At 39.1% G+C, this 15,941-nt stretch overlaps 1 protein-coding gene across 4 annotated transcripts in view; it reads left to right on the top strand.

Moving 5' to 3' along the window:
- NUBPL (NUBP iron-sulfur cluster assembly factor, mitochondrial) overlaps nt 1-15,941 on the top strand; it is a 93,413-nt gene that overhangs the window by 27,674 nt on the left and 49,798 nt on the right. For all 4 annotated transcript variants that reach the window (XM_068684433.1, XM_068684434.1, XM_068684435.1 and 1 more), the window contains 2 exons: nt 3,573-3,612; nt 3,700-3,790. In XM_068684433.1, coding sequence (XP_068540534.1) covers nt 3,573-3,612; nt 3,700-3,790 — 131 coding nt within the window. The remainder of the gene's footprint in view (nt 1-3,572; nt 3,613-3,699; nt 3,791-15,941) is intronic.

Raw genomic sequence — 15,941 nt, forward strand, 5'->3', positions numbered from 1 at the left:
ATTCTTTCAGTTTCAAGGGAAAATAAGCAACATCAGCAATAAAACTGAATGTTTATCAGTTGTCATTACATGCTTTCTAACGTTGGAGATTAGTGGAACCATGGCTCTATGCTGCCTTTGGGAAGGATGCAGCACAGGTCTCCAAATCTGCAGGAATCTTGAATAATCTGTAGCACAGATTTCACAATCTCTCATCCGTAAAATGAGATACTACCTCCCTACATGGATGTTACAGAAATAACATCCATGTAATAAGCTGCCTTTATTTTTCTTAAGCAGTGTGATGCCTCTTAATGAGGTATAGTGTAACATCAAAACCTTCTGGAATAATGGTCTTTACTTGCCTGATGAGATGAGACTGAAAGGAAGCTTCTGCTTGCTCTAGTGCTTCAGTCAACAGATTTGAAACAAAACCAACAGTTGAAATGTCCGTGCCTATAGGTCTCATAGCTATGTACTTTGTGCTGTGCTAACCTGTGGTTACCATCAAACGGCTATGTCAGGCTTTCTAGAGAAAAAGAACTCAGTTCCTTAGGGTGATCTGCATGGCTTGGCATTTGGGGAAAAAAAATAATTCAAACCCAAAAGCATACCTCTTACGAAATGCAGAAGATCCATCCTAATGCCTTCAACATCATTCTTCCCCCAGGGAGTAACAACCCAGTCCTCAGACCAATCCTAGAACACTTTTAATCAGCCATCTGCTGAACTGCTCTAATGAGCTTGCACGCGTTTGCTTTTTCCAGTGCCCTACCAGAAAAGGCATTTTATTGGTAGTTTGTTGGTGCTCTATTGATCTTATTGATCTGGTTTTGCACATTGACTGAAAACAAAGAACCCTTTAATTTAGGGCCATTGAGCTTGCTTACAGTTTGCAAACAAGGAAACTGATCTCTTAACATAGATGGCATAGTAGGGCTGTGTCTATTACAATTTTAAGAAATTAGATGTATTTTATTTTCTCTTGGTTTTCTGAAGCTGTATAGTAGGCATCTCATCTGATAACAGAGAAGGAAGTGTTAACTGTAGTCTGAAAGAAATAGGAAATAGAGATGTTACTGAGAACTCATTTCGCTTAATCTTCTTTACATGTTATGCTTTAGAAAATCTTCGTGAGACCCAGAGTGAAGGAGGAAGAATGCCTGTTGCTTTTGATGAGACAAGGGTGATTACCAAAGCCCACTGAAGCACTTTAGGTTTCAGATAGTCGTAAGAATGCTTTTTAGCAGTAGGCAGGCAGTGGGGTGCTTTGCGGTATTTTGTATTACTTTGAGAATATGCAGAATGTTATAGCCAGAATATACAGCAGGTTGGGAATTGTTCTTGTGCAGTATGTAAACTTGATTAAGTTTTGCTCTTCTGAGCAGTTTATAGCCCTTGGTGTTAACCAAGATATAAGATCCAGTTTTGATAAAAATGAATCTCTACTGTTGAGAAGTAAGCAATGCATGCGTTTTAGCAACAGAGATTCCTTTGCTTACTCTGTAAATCAGTGTTTGTGTACCCACAGCAACTCTCCTGTTACCACTGAGGAGAAGGAGAGGGACATTCATGAAGCTGTGTCTGTTGTGTGAGGCTAGTGTGTTGCACCTGCGCCATATACAGCAGAAGCTGTCTGTGCAGGTAGTGGATCTGAGATTGTCTCAGATATTTGACTGACATATTAAAGAACCTGGATTGAACTGAGAAGTTGCATGATATTTTGGTGAAGTTTCTTATGTTTTAGACCTCCTGCAGCTTTTCCTTTCTTATCTTCCAGTTCCTCATCCTCACATACTGAGCAGTCAAGAATTGGTTCTCCCTCATCCTTTTTTTTTTTAATTGTTCCTATTTAATGGTAAAGATGAAGCAGCCCTTGATGCTGCAATAATATATACTGTTGCTGATGCTTTTTTACAACCGTTTTATAGGTAAATACGAAAGCAATCTTTTTTCTCAAGCCTGTTAACAGGATTGTAATTTGTGGCAGTATGTATGTTTACAAGGACACCAAAGCAGTGCATAAAGGAGTCTCTAGGCTCAAGTTCAAATGTCATCAACATCTTCATAGCCAAGCAGTCTTGCTGCAGTGGGAAGAGTAAGCCTGAGTACTAGAAATATGGGTAGACAGTATAATGCCACCAAAACTCAGCTCTGACTGCAAACTGAACAGAACTACACAAGTGTATTGAGCTAGCTCAGTGAATCAGTCCAAGCCCTTCTCTTCTTGAGTAACAGCACAATAGTCATGCAAGTGATTTGTTTAGTTTGTTTTTGTCTTTTTGATTTGTAAACCAAAATACTGTGAATACAAAAACCATACCTAATTTATTTTTGACCATATTTCTACAGAATTACATGGCTTGATTGCCTGCTTACTTTTCATTGCTTGAAAGCTTTCGTCTGTATGTTTTAGCTGTTTAATTTGAGTGCTCCTGGGTGTTACTTTGTCTGAATTTGGAGCTCAGCTTTGAATGCACAGTATTTTACCCACATTGTTTTGATTTTGCTATATATGTATTTACTTTAGATGCATCAAAGGTTTCTGTCAAAATATGTATTGTAATATAATTTTTATGGCTTACTGTTCTTGCAGTTTTCTGCTAGTTCCTGCCTGTACATGCTCTTAAAATAAACTGGATAGGCTCAAATAAAATTCATTTTGTTCTTCTGTGTGTGTGTCTGAGCACGTGTGCTGTTTTGAGTTAAGGTGGGAATTGAGATGGCAGAGTGTATAAAGAAAGAGGAGGTTTTGGCTTTTGGAGAGTTTTGCTCTGTATGCACTGATGTTACCTTTTTATTTGTTTACTTTCTGCTGCCTTACCACCTTGCCAGCAGAACAACTGCAATATTTCTCCACTTTTCTTCTTGACACGGGAAAGCATAGGAGTATGGAACATGACAAGGACATAACTTCTGTAATGTCCAAATAAACATATATTGTTCCTACAGAAATGTTTCTAAATCCTGCAGACTTCCTCTAGGACTTCTTATCTAGAGCTGTTACCAGCATGTAGTGGTGGCTTTATTTTGTACCTCTCACCTGGGGTTCAAAGCAGACAATAGAAAGAGGAATAAGAGGAATTCCCTGAAATGTGGTGTTTTAAAGGGAATGGTCCTCTGATTCGTAAGATTAATTGGTAGCGCAGTTAATAAATAAATAAAATCTCAGAGCTTTTTAGGACTTTGTTTTTGTTTTGATAAAAATGACTCAGCAGTTATCTAAGTATTGCAGAAGTAGAAGGTGGACAAATAGGTGATCTGTGCCTTGTAGCCAAGGGGATTTTTTATAAGCTGGTGAAGTCTGGGTTTCAGCAGCACAAAGTGATAATATGGGCAAATACACAGTTATTCTGGCAAGACCTCAGTGGTCCCAGTTGTTGCAGACTAAGACAAAGTGGAGCTAGGGTCTCAGGTAGAATAGACAAAGGTATACACGTATATGTACTGAAGGAATGAGAGGGGGGAAATAAACAAATACCGCTGGGAGGGAGGGAAAACTGCTCTGAAAAGGAAACCGTTGTCTAAACTTATTTCTTCTTCAAAAAACAAAAACACCCTTCCAAAAAAAAACTTGTTTGCTTTTGTTTTAGAAAATCTAATGAGGCCCCTTAAGAACTATGGAATCGCATGGTGAGCATGTTTCAATTCAAATAAAGTTTATTTACAGATATACTTGGTATCGTGCTGGAAAGCTAACCTTATGCTGTGTTGTTTCAGCATGTCCATGGGCTTCTTGATAGACGAGACTGCCCCGGTTGTGTGGAGAGGACTCATGGTCATGTCGGCTGTTGAGAAATTGTTGAGACAGGTAAGGATTTATATCTAACTGATACGTGAGTAACCATAACATCGTTTCAAATTAGCAGTGAAAATTTTTGTGTCTTGGTCTTTTATATGGACTCGTGTTGCTATCAGACTTCTGAAACATGTTTTGTGCACTAAGGAATCATTTTCTTGGTGTCAGTAACTTAATAGAAAGGTTTTCACTGGAGAACCAAATGGCACAAATCTTCCTGTGGACACTTGACAAGAGTCATGGACCTAACTGCCATTTGTGGCTTTGCTTACTTAATGAAAGCTTCATAGCAGGCAAACTGCAAGCAATATGCATTTGAAACAATAATCCCTGGAGGTTATCTCAAATGAACTAATAAGATTGGTGGTACAGAACTCATACAATGTTGTCACTGGTCTTTTGATTTGCAATTTTCTGGCCTTTTGGAACTGATGTTTGTAAAGAAAAGTAGAAAAAATCTGTTTGTTTTTTTTTTTTTTTGTATGTTTTAATTTTACATCCTGTGCGTTTCAAATATTTATTACAACTTATGATCATGACTTCCACTTATGTTCAGTTACCTTATGACCATTCTGAGAATAAGAGAATTTTATTTTCTTTCCAGGTAAGAGAAAAAGTTGAAGCTTATTGTGTTTATCTATTCTCTTTATGTAGTCATTGTTCTGTGCGTTTGATTAGTGGATCACCACGATTTAATGCATTTTTGTGTATTTTTAAAGAATATTTTGCAAATGTCTAAGAATTTGAATGTATAGGTGTCTGTGCTTATCTACAGCTGCATTCCTGTATGTGCTTGTTTATTCAGCAGCACTAAGCATTCTTGGATGGCATTTGACAGGTACATGAAAATCATGAAATACTATCTCGGTGTAATGCAGATAAATCGTTGGTTAATAAAACTCCTGGCATATGGAAGCAGGGTGGCTTCTTTATTTCTTGACAGATCGTTTTTTCCTTCTTTGTGCGAGTAGATCTGTGAAGTGCTAATGAGACAAACAGCTGAAAAAATGCATTAAGTGCATTAAAGTTCTGTGTTTAAACTTGGACGTGACCCATATTGTTCATGGCTGACATCTATTCCAGAGATCTGATGTATACAGCTTGGAGATCACTAGGTTTTTGTATGTGTTCTGTAAATACTTCCAAAACTTATGCTCCCTTAATGACTGAGAAGGAGGTGTGTTTTTTTTGTTTTTTTTTTCTTCCGTTTTCCTAGCGGTTTCCAGTGAATTCTTCTCTGTTTCTAACAGACTTTAGAATAGTGGCAAATGTTGCTCTAGTCAGAAAGGACACATGTGTGCCAAAATTTAAGGGAGAACCTCTTTGTCTAGACTTGACATTTAAAACTAAGAGGTATCCATGCCAATAGCTGTGGAAGGCTGTTTTGCCCTCTTCGTGTGTCGCATTGCGTTGGCCCGGCTGACAAAGACTAGAGCCTAAAACCTCAAAGACAGAGCTGAAGTTAGCACCTGCTGCATTCAAATACTCAGCCCTGGGAGACTGAAGCCTTTTGGCAGGCACTGCAGTGCTACTACTTCAGTCGGAGGTATCCCCAGATGGGAAACGTGTGCCAGCTTCCTCGTGGAGGGTGTTGATGGTGCTGTGTAATGAGCTCACTGCTCCCTAGCAGCCAGTGAAGTGGTTACGTGCTGCCTGACTGCAACAGGAACAAGGCAGAGAGTCCATTAATGCTCAGGGCATCAGTGATTTCGCTGACAATGGAACCTACCTTCTGAAAGAGGAAGACCTAATAGCTACATTTCTTCTCTCCTGCAGCATCTTTACCTCTATTTGATGATCAGGGTTTACTTAAATCTGTGCTGGAAAGAGTTGTTTGCGTCTTCTCCCAAGAAGAAAGAAACTCCTAGCCAACAAGAAAAAACAGCAGGTTCTTTCAGATGCACAGGTGGTCTTTAGAAAACGTCTGACAAATTATCCAGCCTTACACATGCTGCTTTGGTTTTAAAAACTGTAATATCTCCCTTCTGACACAGCTAACCCATGCTTGAGATTGACTAGTAACTAGTGTCAGAGCCTAGGACAACTGAATGAGAGAGGACCACAGCATGTGATAAATATCATTCTGTTTGTGTTGAAAATGGTTTTGTGATCTCTTGGGTCTTCTGAAACTGTTTCCTCTTTTCTCTTTATCTGCTCTGGTTGTTTGGCTATTACCAATTGTTTGATAGGATAAAATTGCTTGCAAGAATAAAATGATTCTGCTTCTGACTTTCTAAGGCAGTATTCTTAAGAAATAGCTGCTTTACCTCTATAGCTACATGTAAGCTATCTAAATTAGCTCCCTAATCTAGATTTATAGTCTATAACTTTAATGTAAGGACCTTTTGTGCACTCAGATAAGCTAACAAATGTTAAGTTCTTAAAATAATTAAGTCAGCCAGGTAGAAAACACCTGATGGAACTGATTGTGTCAGAAGTTCCCAGGCTTTCACATGAAAAACACTGGTAGTATTTCATAGTGGTGTTTACTGTTAGGTCTTGGTGGCTTTATTGTGTGTGTTGTTCTAAGAGGTTTTGTATTTGCTCTGTAAATAAGTTTTTTTTTTTTTTCTTTACAAAAGAACCAGTTTTTCAGAGTTGTTCATGCTTCACATACCCTCCAGTTAAAGCACTGGAGGGTCTAGTTTCCCAACTTATTAATGTTGACTTGTTGACTCATTAACTTGTTAACTCTTAATCGGTCTGTGCCTGTAATTAGTATTTAAATGCTTCTTTTACTCTTGCAGTTTATCAAATCTCAGGAATTGTTTGTCTGGAAAATACATTTTGTTAAATATATACACTCTGTGGCTCCTTGTGCACTTTGTGCAGGTAGGATATCCTACTCAAGTATTGAAAGAGCTTTGCAAACATCACTTTTCATAATACATCTATAGTTTTGTTCCTCTCATTCCTCTTGCCTAATTCATCCTTGGTGGATGAATGGCTTTTCAGTGCTGCTCCCTTTCAGTTAAACATCTCTAGTTTACATGCCTTGAAATTACAGTGGCCAGTTGTCATGGGCCATATGATCTGAGGTTTAGTTGTGGCTGAGAAATGACTTTTGTTAACATAATGAGATGTACTTTAGGCCTGTTTAGGTTGCAGAATGATCATTCCTCTTATCCAGACTTTACTCATTTCCCAGCAACAATTGTTTTCATATAAAAACTCATCCACCTTTGTTGACACTTTGAATTTTGGTAGCCTATAGGTGAGGTAGAACAGAGTATTTTTTGGTTTACTTAAAACTTTGAAAGGATAGTTCTGAAATCTTTTCTGTGAAAACACCATTAAAGCCCATGCAGAGAAGTTTTGATAGTTCTCCATTGTCATCTGTGGCACTGGGCTTTTCCTATTTGCTTTCCACTTAACATACACTTCAGAAGCTGCCTCCTCTTCTTTATAGTCCCATTCAGTGCTCACTTCTTTACTGTTTGTGTCTCCTGACCCAGTGCTATGGTTCAGAATAAGAGTTTCTCAAAATGCATTGTCTTGGTGTATTTGCTGTGGAAATGAGTCCTGGTGAACCTTAGGCTAAATATAGTAAAGATTCTGATTTTTTTAAATTATTTTTCTATGAATGTTACCTAAAATCTGTGCCTGAATAGTGATGTTGCTGAGAAGCTTTGAAGTAAATGTCAAGTAGACAGCTGAGAACCTTGGAAGAGCACCTATAAGAAAAAGGGGTGGGAGGGTGGGGGAGGGCAAACAAAACTTGCTGTAGTCTGGTTTAAACTGCTACTGCAACAAGGATTTTATGCGTTCATTACCGCTGTATTATAGATGCTGTACTGTAAGTTTTCTAACACCATTTCCACTTCTGTCTGTTGTGGTTTAACCCAGCAGGCAACCAAGTACCACACTGCCACTTGCTTGCTCTCCCCAGGTGAGATGGAGAGAACTGAAAAGATAAAGGTGTGAGAACTCATGGGCTGAGATAATGACAGCTCACTAGGTAAGGCAAAAGCCATGCATGCAAACAAGGCAAAACAAGGAATTCATTCATTGCCTCCCGTTGGCAAGCAGGTGTTCAGCCATTTCCAGGAAAGCAGGGCTCGTCACACAACGATTGCTTGGGAAGATTAATGTCATCACTTTGAATGTCCGCCTTTCCTCCTCCTCTCCCCCAGCTGTTATTGCTGATCATGATGCCCCATGGTATGGGACATCCATTTGGTTGCTCTCGTCAGCTGTCCTGGCAGTGTCCCCTCCGACCCTCTGGTGTGCCCCCAGCCTCCTCGCTGGCAGGGCAGTGAAAGGAGCAGAAGAGTCCTTGGCTCTGTGTAAGCACTGCTGTGTTATCACCACTATTTTCATCAAAAATCCCAAACCCAGCATCATCCAAGTCTCTACAAATAAAGTTAACTCTAACCCAACTAAAACCATAACACAGTCTGAGAACATCTTGACAGTTCACCATCATAGGAGCAAATAGAAGAGTGTAGATATGATTCTGAACTAATCTAGGCTCCTCAAAGTTGGTTGCTGTACATCCTAGAATATATTGTGGCAATTGTTTTGCCAGAAGGCTGGCACAAGGGAAGTGGCATTGCATTTGACCGCCAGTTTAATAGTTACTGTAGTCACAGCAGTAATACAAGTGAAGGGGATTTTTTTGTTTAGAGTACATAAATTTTAATGTAAAGGACAGTACATGTTGGTTGCTCACATCCTAACAGATGTGGAATAACAATTCATTAGGTTGAAATACAAGTACAGAGTGGGCTACAGGTATAAAGTGCATATTTCAGCATGTAGTGTTCTCCTATATTTATCAATAAAATTGTGTCACTATGAGAAGCAAGCATTGCCTACACAATAGGGATTATAGGTGTGAGCAATTCTGTTAAGTGCAACCAGTCCACTTGGAACTAGCCCAAAGAAGCTGCTCTCTTTTCAAGGCAGGGATCTCTGGTTGATTAACATCCTTAACTGGATTTCTTACATTGACATGGCATTTTAACCTATGTTTTCCAGACTAGCCAGATCTTACCTGGCAAGACTCCTGTATTTCTTCCTTATCCTGCTCCTCTGGAGCAGCATGAACATCTTGTGTATTGGCAGCCTCCTTGGTATAGTATGGTTAAAAATCTAACCCTCAGAACTGCTGAAGATGTTGCAAGATATAAAGGTTCTTTAAATGTACCTGAGAAGGGTGAACACATTTTTCCTAGAAAGACAACAAAGTTCTCTGGAGTGGCTTAATGCTAAATTTATCTAATCTCCATTTCTTCCTTACTCCTTTTTGGAACAGTTTAGTGCCTTTGTTTTACAAGAGGTATGTTTTGAAAGAAAATTAAATGAACTTTCACTGGAAGAGATATAATTGGAACAGAAATAATACAGAGAAGCTAGCAGAAAGCAAATGATATAAGCCTTCTAATGCAGAGCACTTGCACATGAACAAAAGGAAATGGGGCCTTGCACTTTGAAGCATGGACAGACTTTATCCCCTAAAAATGTGTTGAAAGAACGTAAATTCAGCAAAGGAAATTACCAAATGATTTTTTTTTATCCTAAAGCAGATTAGAGCTGTAGCTTTAAGATTCATTCTTGTCCTTTAAAAAAAACTTGAACTCAGTTTATGTGATAATTATAGTTGTATGTTCTGGCTGGAGGTGGAGGTTTTGTGTGCCACTTTCCTTTTGAAGTTCCTCTCTACTAAGAGCAGAGCTGATTTGAAATCAGCACTTAACAGAGGTAATGGTGGTAGTATTTTTATAGCATTGTGTGTGTGTATATATGTATATGCATCTGGAACTTTTTTTTGTAGCATAATGCTTAATGTCTTCTGCAGATATATGCACAATTGCTTAACACCTGATTGTACATGCTACCTTATTTGCATCTTCTGCAAAGAACCATCAAAGTGGTAAGGGGTCTGAAGCATGTAATAAGAGATACCGTAAATACTGGATTTATTTGATTTTGAGAAAGTTAAGAGGACATCTGAGCTGTTGTCTTTAGCTACCTAACTGATATATACAGAGAAGATGGAGGTAGTTGCTTCCTGTATGTGCAAAGTGAAGACTTCCCAGAGAGATTACAGATTCTCTCTTTTGGAAGATACTCAGAACTCAGTTGGACAAGGTTCTGAGCAGCCCGCTCCCAGTTGGTCCTGCTCTGTGCAGAAGGATGAACCAGAAAACATCTTGAGGTCCATTCCAACCTAAATTGTTCTGTGAATCTATGAATAATTCTGAAGTAGATGTCCTGCTGCTTATTTGACTAGCAGCATATATAATTTATCTGCAGCTCAGAGAGGAGAAGAAGGTTATGCCTTTGAAAGAGAAGACTGAATGCTCTAGCCAGTGATCAAAACCTAAAATGAAATGCAGGTGTCTCTCTTGTGTGAGTGTCCTAATGACAAAGCTAGACAGACGTGCTTGCAAGGCATCTTGTGTCTTGCTCAAATGAATTTATAATTAAGTCTTTCAGTCAAATGAGCAAGTTTCAATATAATGAATGAGAGCATATTTTCCACAGTAGCACTTAAAGCCATTTGGCCACTTGACAGGTGCTACATCAGATCCCCATAGGCAGAGACAAAATATTCAAACCCAAATAATCTTTGTCTTGAATGAGCATTCTAAATATGAACTAGGAAAAAAAGTTTAATCACTCATATGGTAATGTCATTGGGGGCTTGCTGTAGGTTGAAATTATTAGTAGCGTGGTGGGGAAAAAATGTCTTTTTTGGATAAAATTAGTGAGAGTATGGGTGGATGAGAGGGAAAGTGAGAGGGATTCAGCAGAGAATGACACGTCTTGGGTCAGGAGAAAGGCAACAATAACAAGTTGATGGCTCTGATTTTTTGCAGCTATATTTCAAATGAATTGAAAGGATCCCCAGAATAGTAGTAGTGAGTCAATGATGAAAATTATTCTTATTGTAAATGTAAAGAGCAACTGGAGGGGAAAAAAAAAAAAAGCACTGCAGTAAAGCAAGAAGCAAAAAGATATTTTTGGATTGTGGTTTTTAGCACTCTTTGGTTTTGGAAGGGCACTCCATCAAGAGATTTCCCTTGAAGACATTTAACTTGCATTATGGCGGTAGATTCTAGAGACAGGAAAAGGTTGAGGTGCTGCGGCGGGGAATTGTAGCAGAGGTGATTGGGAGGTTGAATAGTGATCAGTAGTAATCATATTCTTGCCTTATACATTTAACAGTCTGTACGGTTGTCTTTATCAATAGATGTGCATGAACTGTATGCTAAAGGCAGATAATTAATATTTTTCTCTGTATTTTGTTTCTGCAACATTTTGCAGTTGAATATTTCAAAACAATTCAGTGTTGAAATTAGTAAAAATTTTCATTTATCTGGTCTGCAAATAATTGAGAAACTGAAGCATATAGTCTGTAGCAGGCTGTTTACAGTTTATGTTTCAAAAAGCTAAACAAAGCTGTGTTTATATTATGAGCTACTAAGACGTGTTTATATTCTGCAGTGCATAATTTTAAAATATGGTAGTCTCACCAGGTGTCACTACATGTAAAAAAAAAAAAGTTGCCAGCATTTTAACGTTTTTTTTTTTTTTTTTTTTAAAGTATTTATTCTCTTCTAATTTTCTATTTTGGGTTATCTTAGCCTGAGGTGAGCATAGAGATTGTTAGGCCAGGCCAAAGGCTGTTATTTTGTGATTTTTTTTGGAGGGGGAGGGAGAGGTGGAAAAGTTGAGATACCACTGTTCTTCAGAGCACGAAGAGTGGTTGCATCTTGAGGCAGTTCAATTGCTTTTCTGTTTTTATTTTTGTGATCCAAAGTACAAAAAGATCCAGACACTTCTTCATTATATAGAGGATCATTGTATCAATGTATTTGTTTTATTTAGAAAGGTCGAGATCTGCCATTGAGATACATTGAAAAGGGGAGCAGAACTCAGTAGTAGCAGTGACCAAACTTTGCAGTAAGGTCTGCTTTGATATACTCCTAAGGCTGCACGGAATTGGCCTGTATCTGCAGCTGGCAGGCAACAGACGGTAACTGAATGCGTGTGAGATTTTTCCTTAAGTGTTTCATGAGCTTTCATTTAAAAGCAGGGAAGGTCAAGAGGCACATGCCTTATCACCAAATGTAAGGAACCTGTTTGAGGGCAGGATAAGATGCCCTCTCATACCTTATAAAGGAGTTTGGGGAGGCGGGGAAGCCTATCCTGATTTTAGTTGCATTCATTTTGCTGTTAATAAAGGACAAATAGCCTAACTTCTTCTCATCCAAAGCCCACTGAAACCAGTGGGCTTGAAACTGATTTCTATGAGCTTTAGTTTGTGGCGTTGATGTTTAGAAAAGCCCGTTAGAAGAATTGTTTGTGTAATCATAGCAAATTTGCTAAAATACTAATAATGGTCTTGAAGGGCTCTGTGTATTCAGAGAGAACTGCCTAAACCAGTCCCAAAAAGTGTGTGCATATTGCAAGGGCAGTGCAATGCTTCCTGGAGATGAGAAGCTAAACACAGACTGAGGGATGTCCTGCAGCCCACGCCGTGGAAGACAGCAGAACGTCCCTCCTGCCACCCCCAGCCCTCTGAGGTCCTCACAGCCGGAGCATTCCTGCTGCCACCCTGTGCCGTATCCCTTTGCCTCCAGTGCTCCTGTGTGTTTTGGGAAAGGTGTGATTGAACGAATATAGGCTTGATTCTTTTGTTCCAGCTGAAGCTACAAAACCCGTTCTGTTGCTTTTCTTCCCTTAATGAAGGAAGTAGGATCTATACAGATCCCTGTTGCTTTATTGGCTTGCGTTAGCAGTTGATATGAAAAAGGATTATAGTCTGTGAAAGGAATTGACAATCATAAAAAGAAGTGTTAGAAAAGCCAGAAGAAAACAAAAACATTAGCCAGCAACATAGTGCTGAACTGGAAGCATTTGCAGTTAATGTATTTTAACTGTCTTTGAGGATTAAAAAAAAAAAAACCTAACAACTGAGTGAGAATGTATTTACAGCAAACATTTCTTGGCCTGGTTCCTCAGCTGTCATGGTTATGACTGTGCAGCTACTGCTGCTGTGGGAACAGGCTGTGAGAGTGTTTTCTTTGCTCTGCTTCCAGTAGTCTCATCTCCAGCACAGATTACACAGGTATGCATGTGTCTGCCCTCCTTTGCATAAAATAAAACAAATGCAAAACACACAACTGTGTTTCTGGGTTTGACTAGACAGGAAGAAACGGCAGAGCTCACGGTTGTTCAAAATGGCTGCCTTAGGGCTAGAACTGGTGTGCGTATGCATATATGTATGTAATTCCTTCAGCTTTAAAAGAAACTGTCGTGAGGTTTAAGAGTTGGCATCATCTGTCTGCAGCAAAGTTCGGAACATTGTGTCCAAAATGGCATCCAGCTTTGTTCTGTGAGAGAAGAGGCGGCGATGTAAGGATGTTCTCAAGTGTTTGCTAAACTGGAGCACTGGTGGTAGAAGAACTGGGAAAAAGAAAAGAAAATAAATCATTACTCAAAATTTCCAGAATTGATGTGACACTTCTCAAAATATTGAGTGTTGTAGGTAGCTATTGCCACTCTATCACCTTCTTTTCCAATGATAAGGAAGTCTGTTCTTTCTGGCCGTAGTTCAAATGAAAAGGGGACATGGGTATTGCTCTGCTGAACATTGCAAGTAGGTAGGTGCCCTGCCTGCCAGAATGGAATTGGAAAGTCAAAGACTAGAAGAAAGCTGGGTCTACTCAGCTGGGATTTTGGAAATACATCATTTGTCCCTCCCAGTGTTGCTGAGAGGTTACTTCAGACTTTTTGCCACTGCCTCAATAAAATAGGTACAGTATCTTTAAAGTGCTGAAGTTTAGAGCTTGATGGAAAGTAAGTGAAATTTAATGGTGCAAGTTAAATTCGTAGGGTCAAGGGCTGGAAATGAGCAATCCTGAAATTGCCGAGCAAGAATACTATTAGGAAAAGCCTATGGGATGTGTCTCACTTTGTGTCTGTCCTGGATTTCAGCACGTAGTTGTAGCCTGGATTAGACAGCTCTGTGGAGCTGAGATTTAGAGCCAAAACTGAGTATCTTCTGTTAGGTGCCAAGACCTTTCTCTTGGTTTAACTTGACAGGCTTATTCTGTGTTCAGAATAATAGCCTGGGAAGGGAATCATTCAGCCAGGACAAGAGAGCTGTGAGTTCAGTTTCTTTCTCAGTTTTACATTTAAACCTGTATTTCCCATTTCCCAAGAGGGTGCCATGAAGCTGCATAAAGCAGTCAAAACCTTCTGCTATACCATTTACTCTACAAACAGGGATGTGCAATTTCTGGGACCAAAACTGGCAGCATGGCCAGTGCTATGCAGGAAATTGTTAGTCCGATGTTTCAGCTTTCCAGGTGAATTCTTCAGCTACCAAGTTTATATAAAGGGTTATGTTTGCTTCTGTGACTCCTGTGTTCCTTTACACTAGCTGAAATAAATGACACCTGCTTGAGAAAATGAAACTCATATCTTCCACTTCTTGTATGGGTTCTCTCATGCAGCTAATTACGATATCAAAAGCCACAATTACAGCAGCAGAACCACAGGCTTCTGGCATGTGTGTTCACTTTAAAATGGCTGTGAGTGCTCAGCTTTGTGTTGAATTCGGTGTTATCACTGACAGGTGCATTTTGAGCATGCCTGCTAGATTGGTCCTGTAAGACTTGATTCTCACTCACAAAGGTATGTATAATTAATGGACCCCAAATGGTCTTCTGGTTGACACTTAAAATTGTAGAATCATAGAATTATTTATGTTGGAAAAGACCTCTAAGATCGTCTAGTCCAACCTTTAACCTAGCACTGCCAAGTCCACTGTTAAACCATATTACTAAGCTCTACATCTACATGTTTTCTGAAGACCTCCAGGGATGTTGACTAAACTACTTCCCTGGGCAGGCTAGTCCAATACTTCACAACCCTTTTGATGAAGAAATTTTTCCTAGTATCCAATCAGAATCTTCCCTGGTGCAACTTAAGGCCTTTTCCTCTTGTCTTATCACTTAGTGCACAGCGAGATTTTGATATTTGCAGCAAAAGAATTTTCACTATCTGTACATTTTGTGATGAAAATGTGTAGTTGTGTCTCAAGCATCCAGGTTACTGTGGGTTACAGGCACCTGACTTTCACCTAATTCATAGCTTATGAGTTGCTATGAATCAGGTGAGTTACTTTTGAGGTGGTTTTGGGTGCTGCTGCCTTAATGCTTGGGTACAATATGTTGTCCTTGCACCACTAAAACTGTGCTGCAGAAGTAAGTTGAAATAATTATGGATGAAGGACAGGCAGTGTTTGTGCCTCAGCTGGCTCTCCTCAATGCTCCTGGCAAATATTAGCTATGATAGGAAAGGTAAAGAAATTCTGAAGTACAGTGACCATTATCATAATTATCAGAAATGACACAATCAAAGTTCCACACTACTTTTACAAACTTTCTTTCCTAGGGCTGCAGTTCAAATTACGGCTAAAATACTTGGACATTGATATTTTCTACTAGCAAGCAATGCTTTGCCTGAGGACAGCAATAAATTTTTAGTGGTGATTGCCAAATTATCTTTTGATTATTAGCAAGCTGTTTTGTCAGTTTGGACTTTGTTGTGCCAAGTCAAGTAAAGAGCCTCCTGACACCTGGCAGTAAATAACACACCAAACTTGCACACAAATTGAGGAGATGCATGCGGGTGTAAAAGAGGAAGGAGTCAGTCTGTCCGCTGTGGTGCTTCCTTCAGCTGGAGCTGCGTTCACTTCTTAAGCAGTCAAAATCTTTAGGAGAGGTTTTAGGGTTGCTTCTGAATGTGTATGTGGAACTTGCCAAGGCTGCTTCTTAGACATTTTTTTCATTTTTAGACATTTTTCATATTTCTGTTCAAAACAAAAGTGGACTGTCCTCCCCATCATGGCAAAATTATTACATTGTTCAGCATTAGTCACTCAATTTCACTTAGCAAATGAAATATCAATGTCACTATATACACAGGTCTTAATTTGATATCAGTATAGATTTTTTTAATATTTTAAATTACACATTTTTTTTAAATGAACTGACTTGCAGTGTGACCATTGAAAACTGAGATACTGATCCCTTCACTCACAACATCCTCCCATATCTCTTTTGCTCCCAGAAAATAGCTGTGGATACCCAAGAATGGCAGCAGTTTTTGTACCTATGTTCTTTGGAGAAACTGACCATTTCTC

This window comes from Anas acuta, chromosome 5 (genome assembly GCF_963932015.1).
Source record: "Anas acuta chromosome 5, bAnaAcu1.1, whole genome shotgun sequence".
NCBI classification, from domain to species: domain Eukaryota; kingdom Metazoa; phylum Chordata; class Aves; order Anseriformes; family Anatidae; genus Anas; species Anas acuta.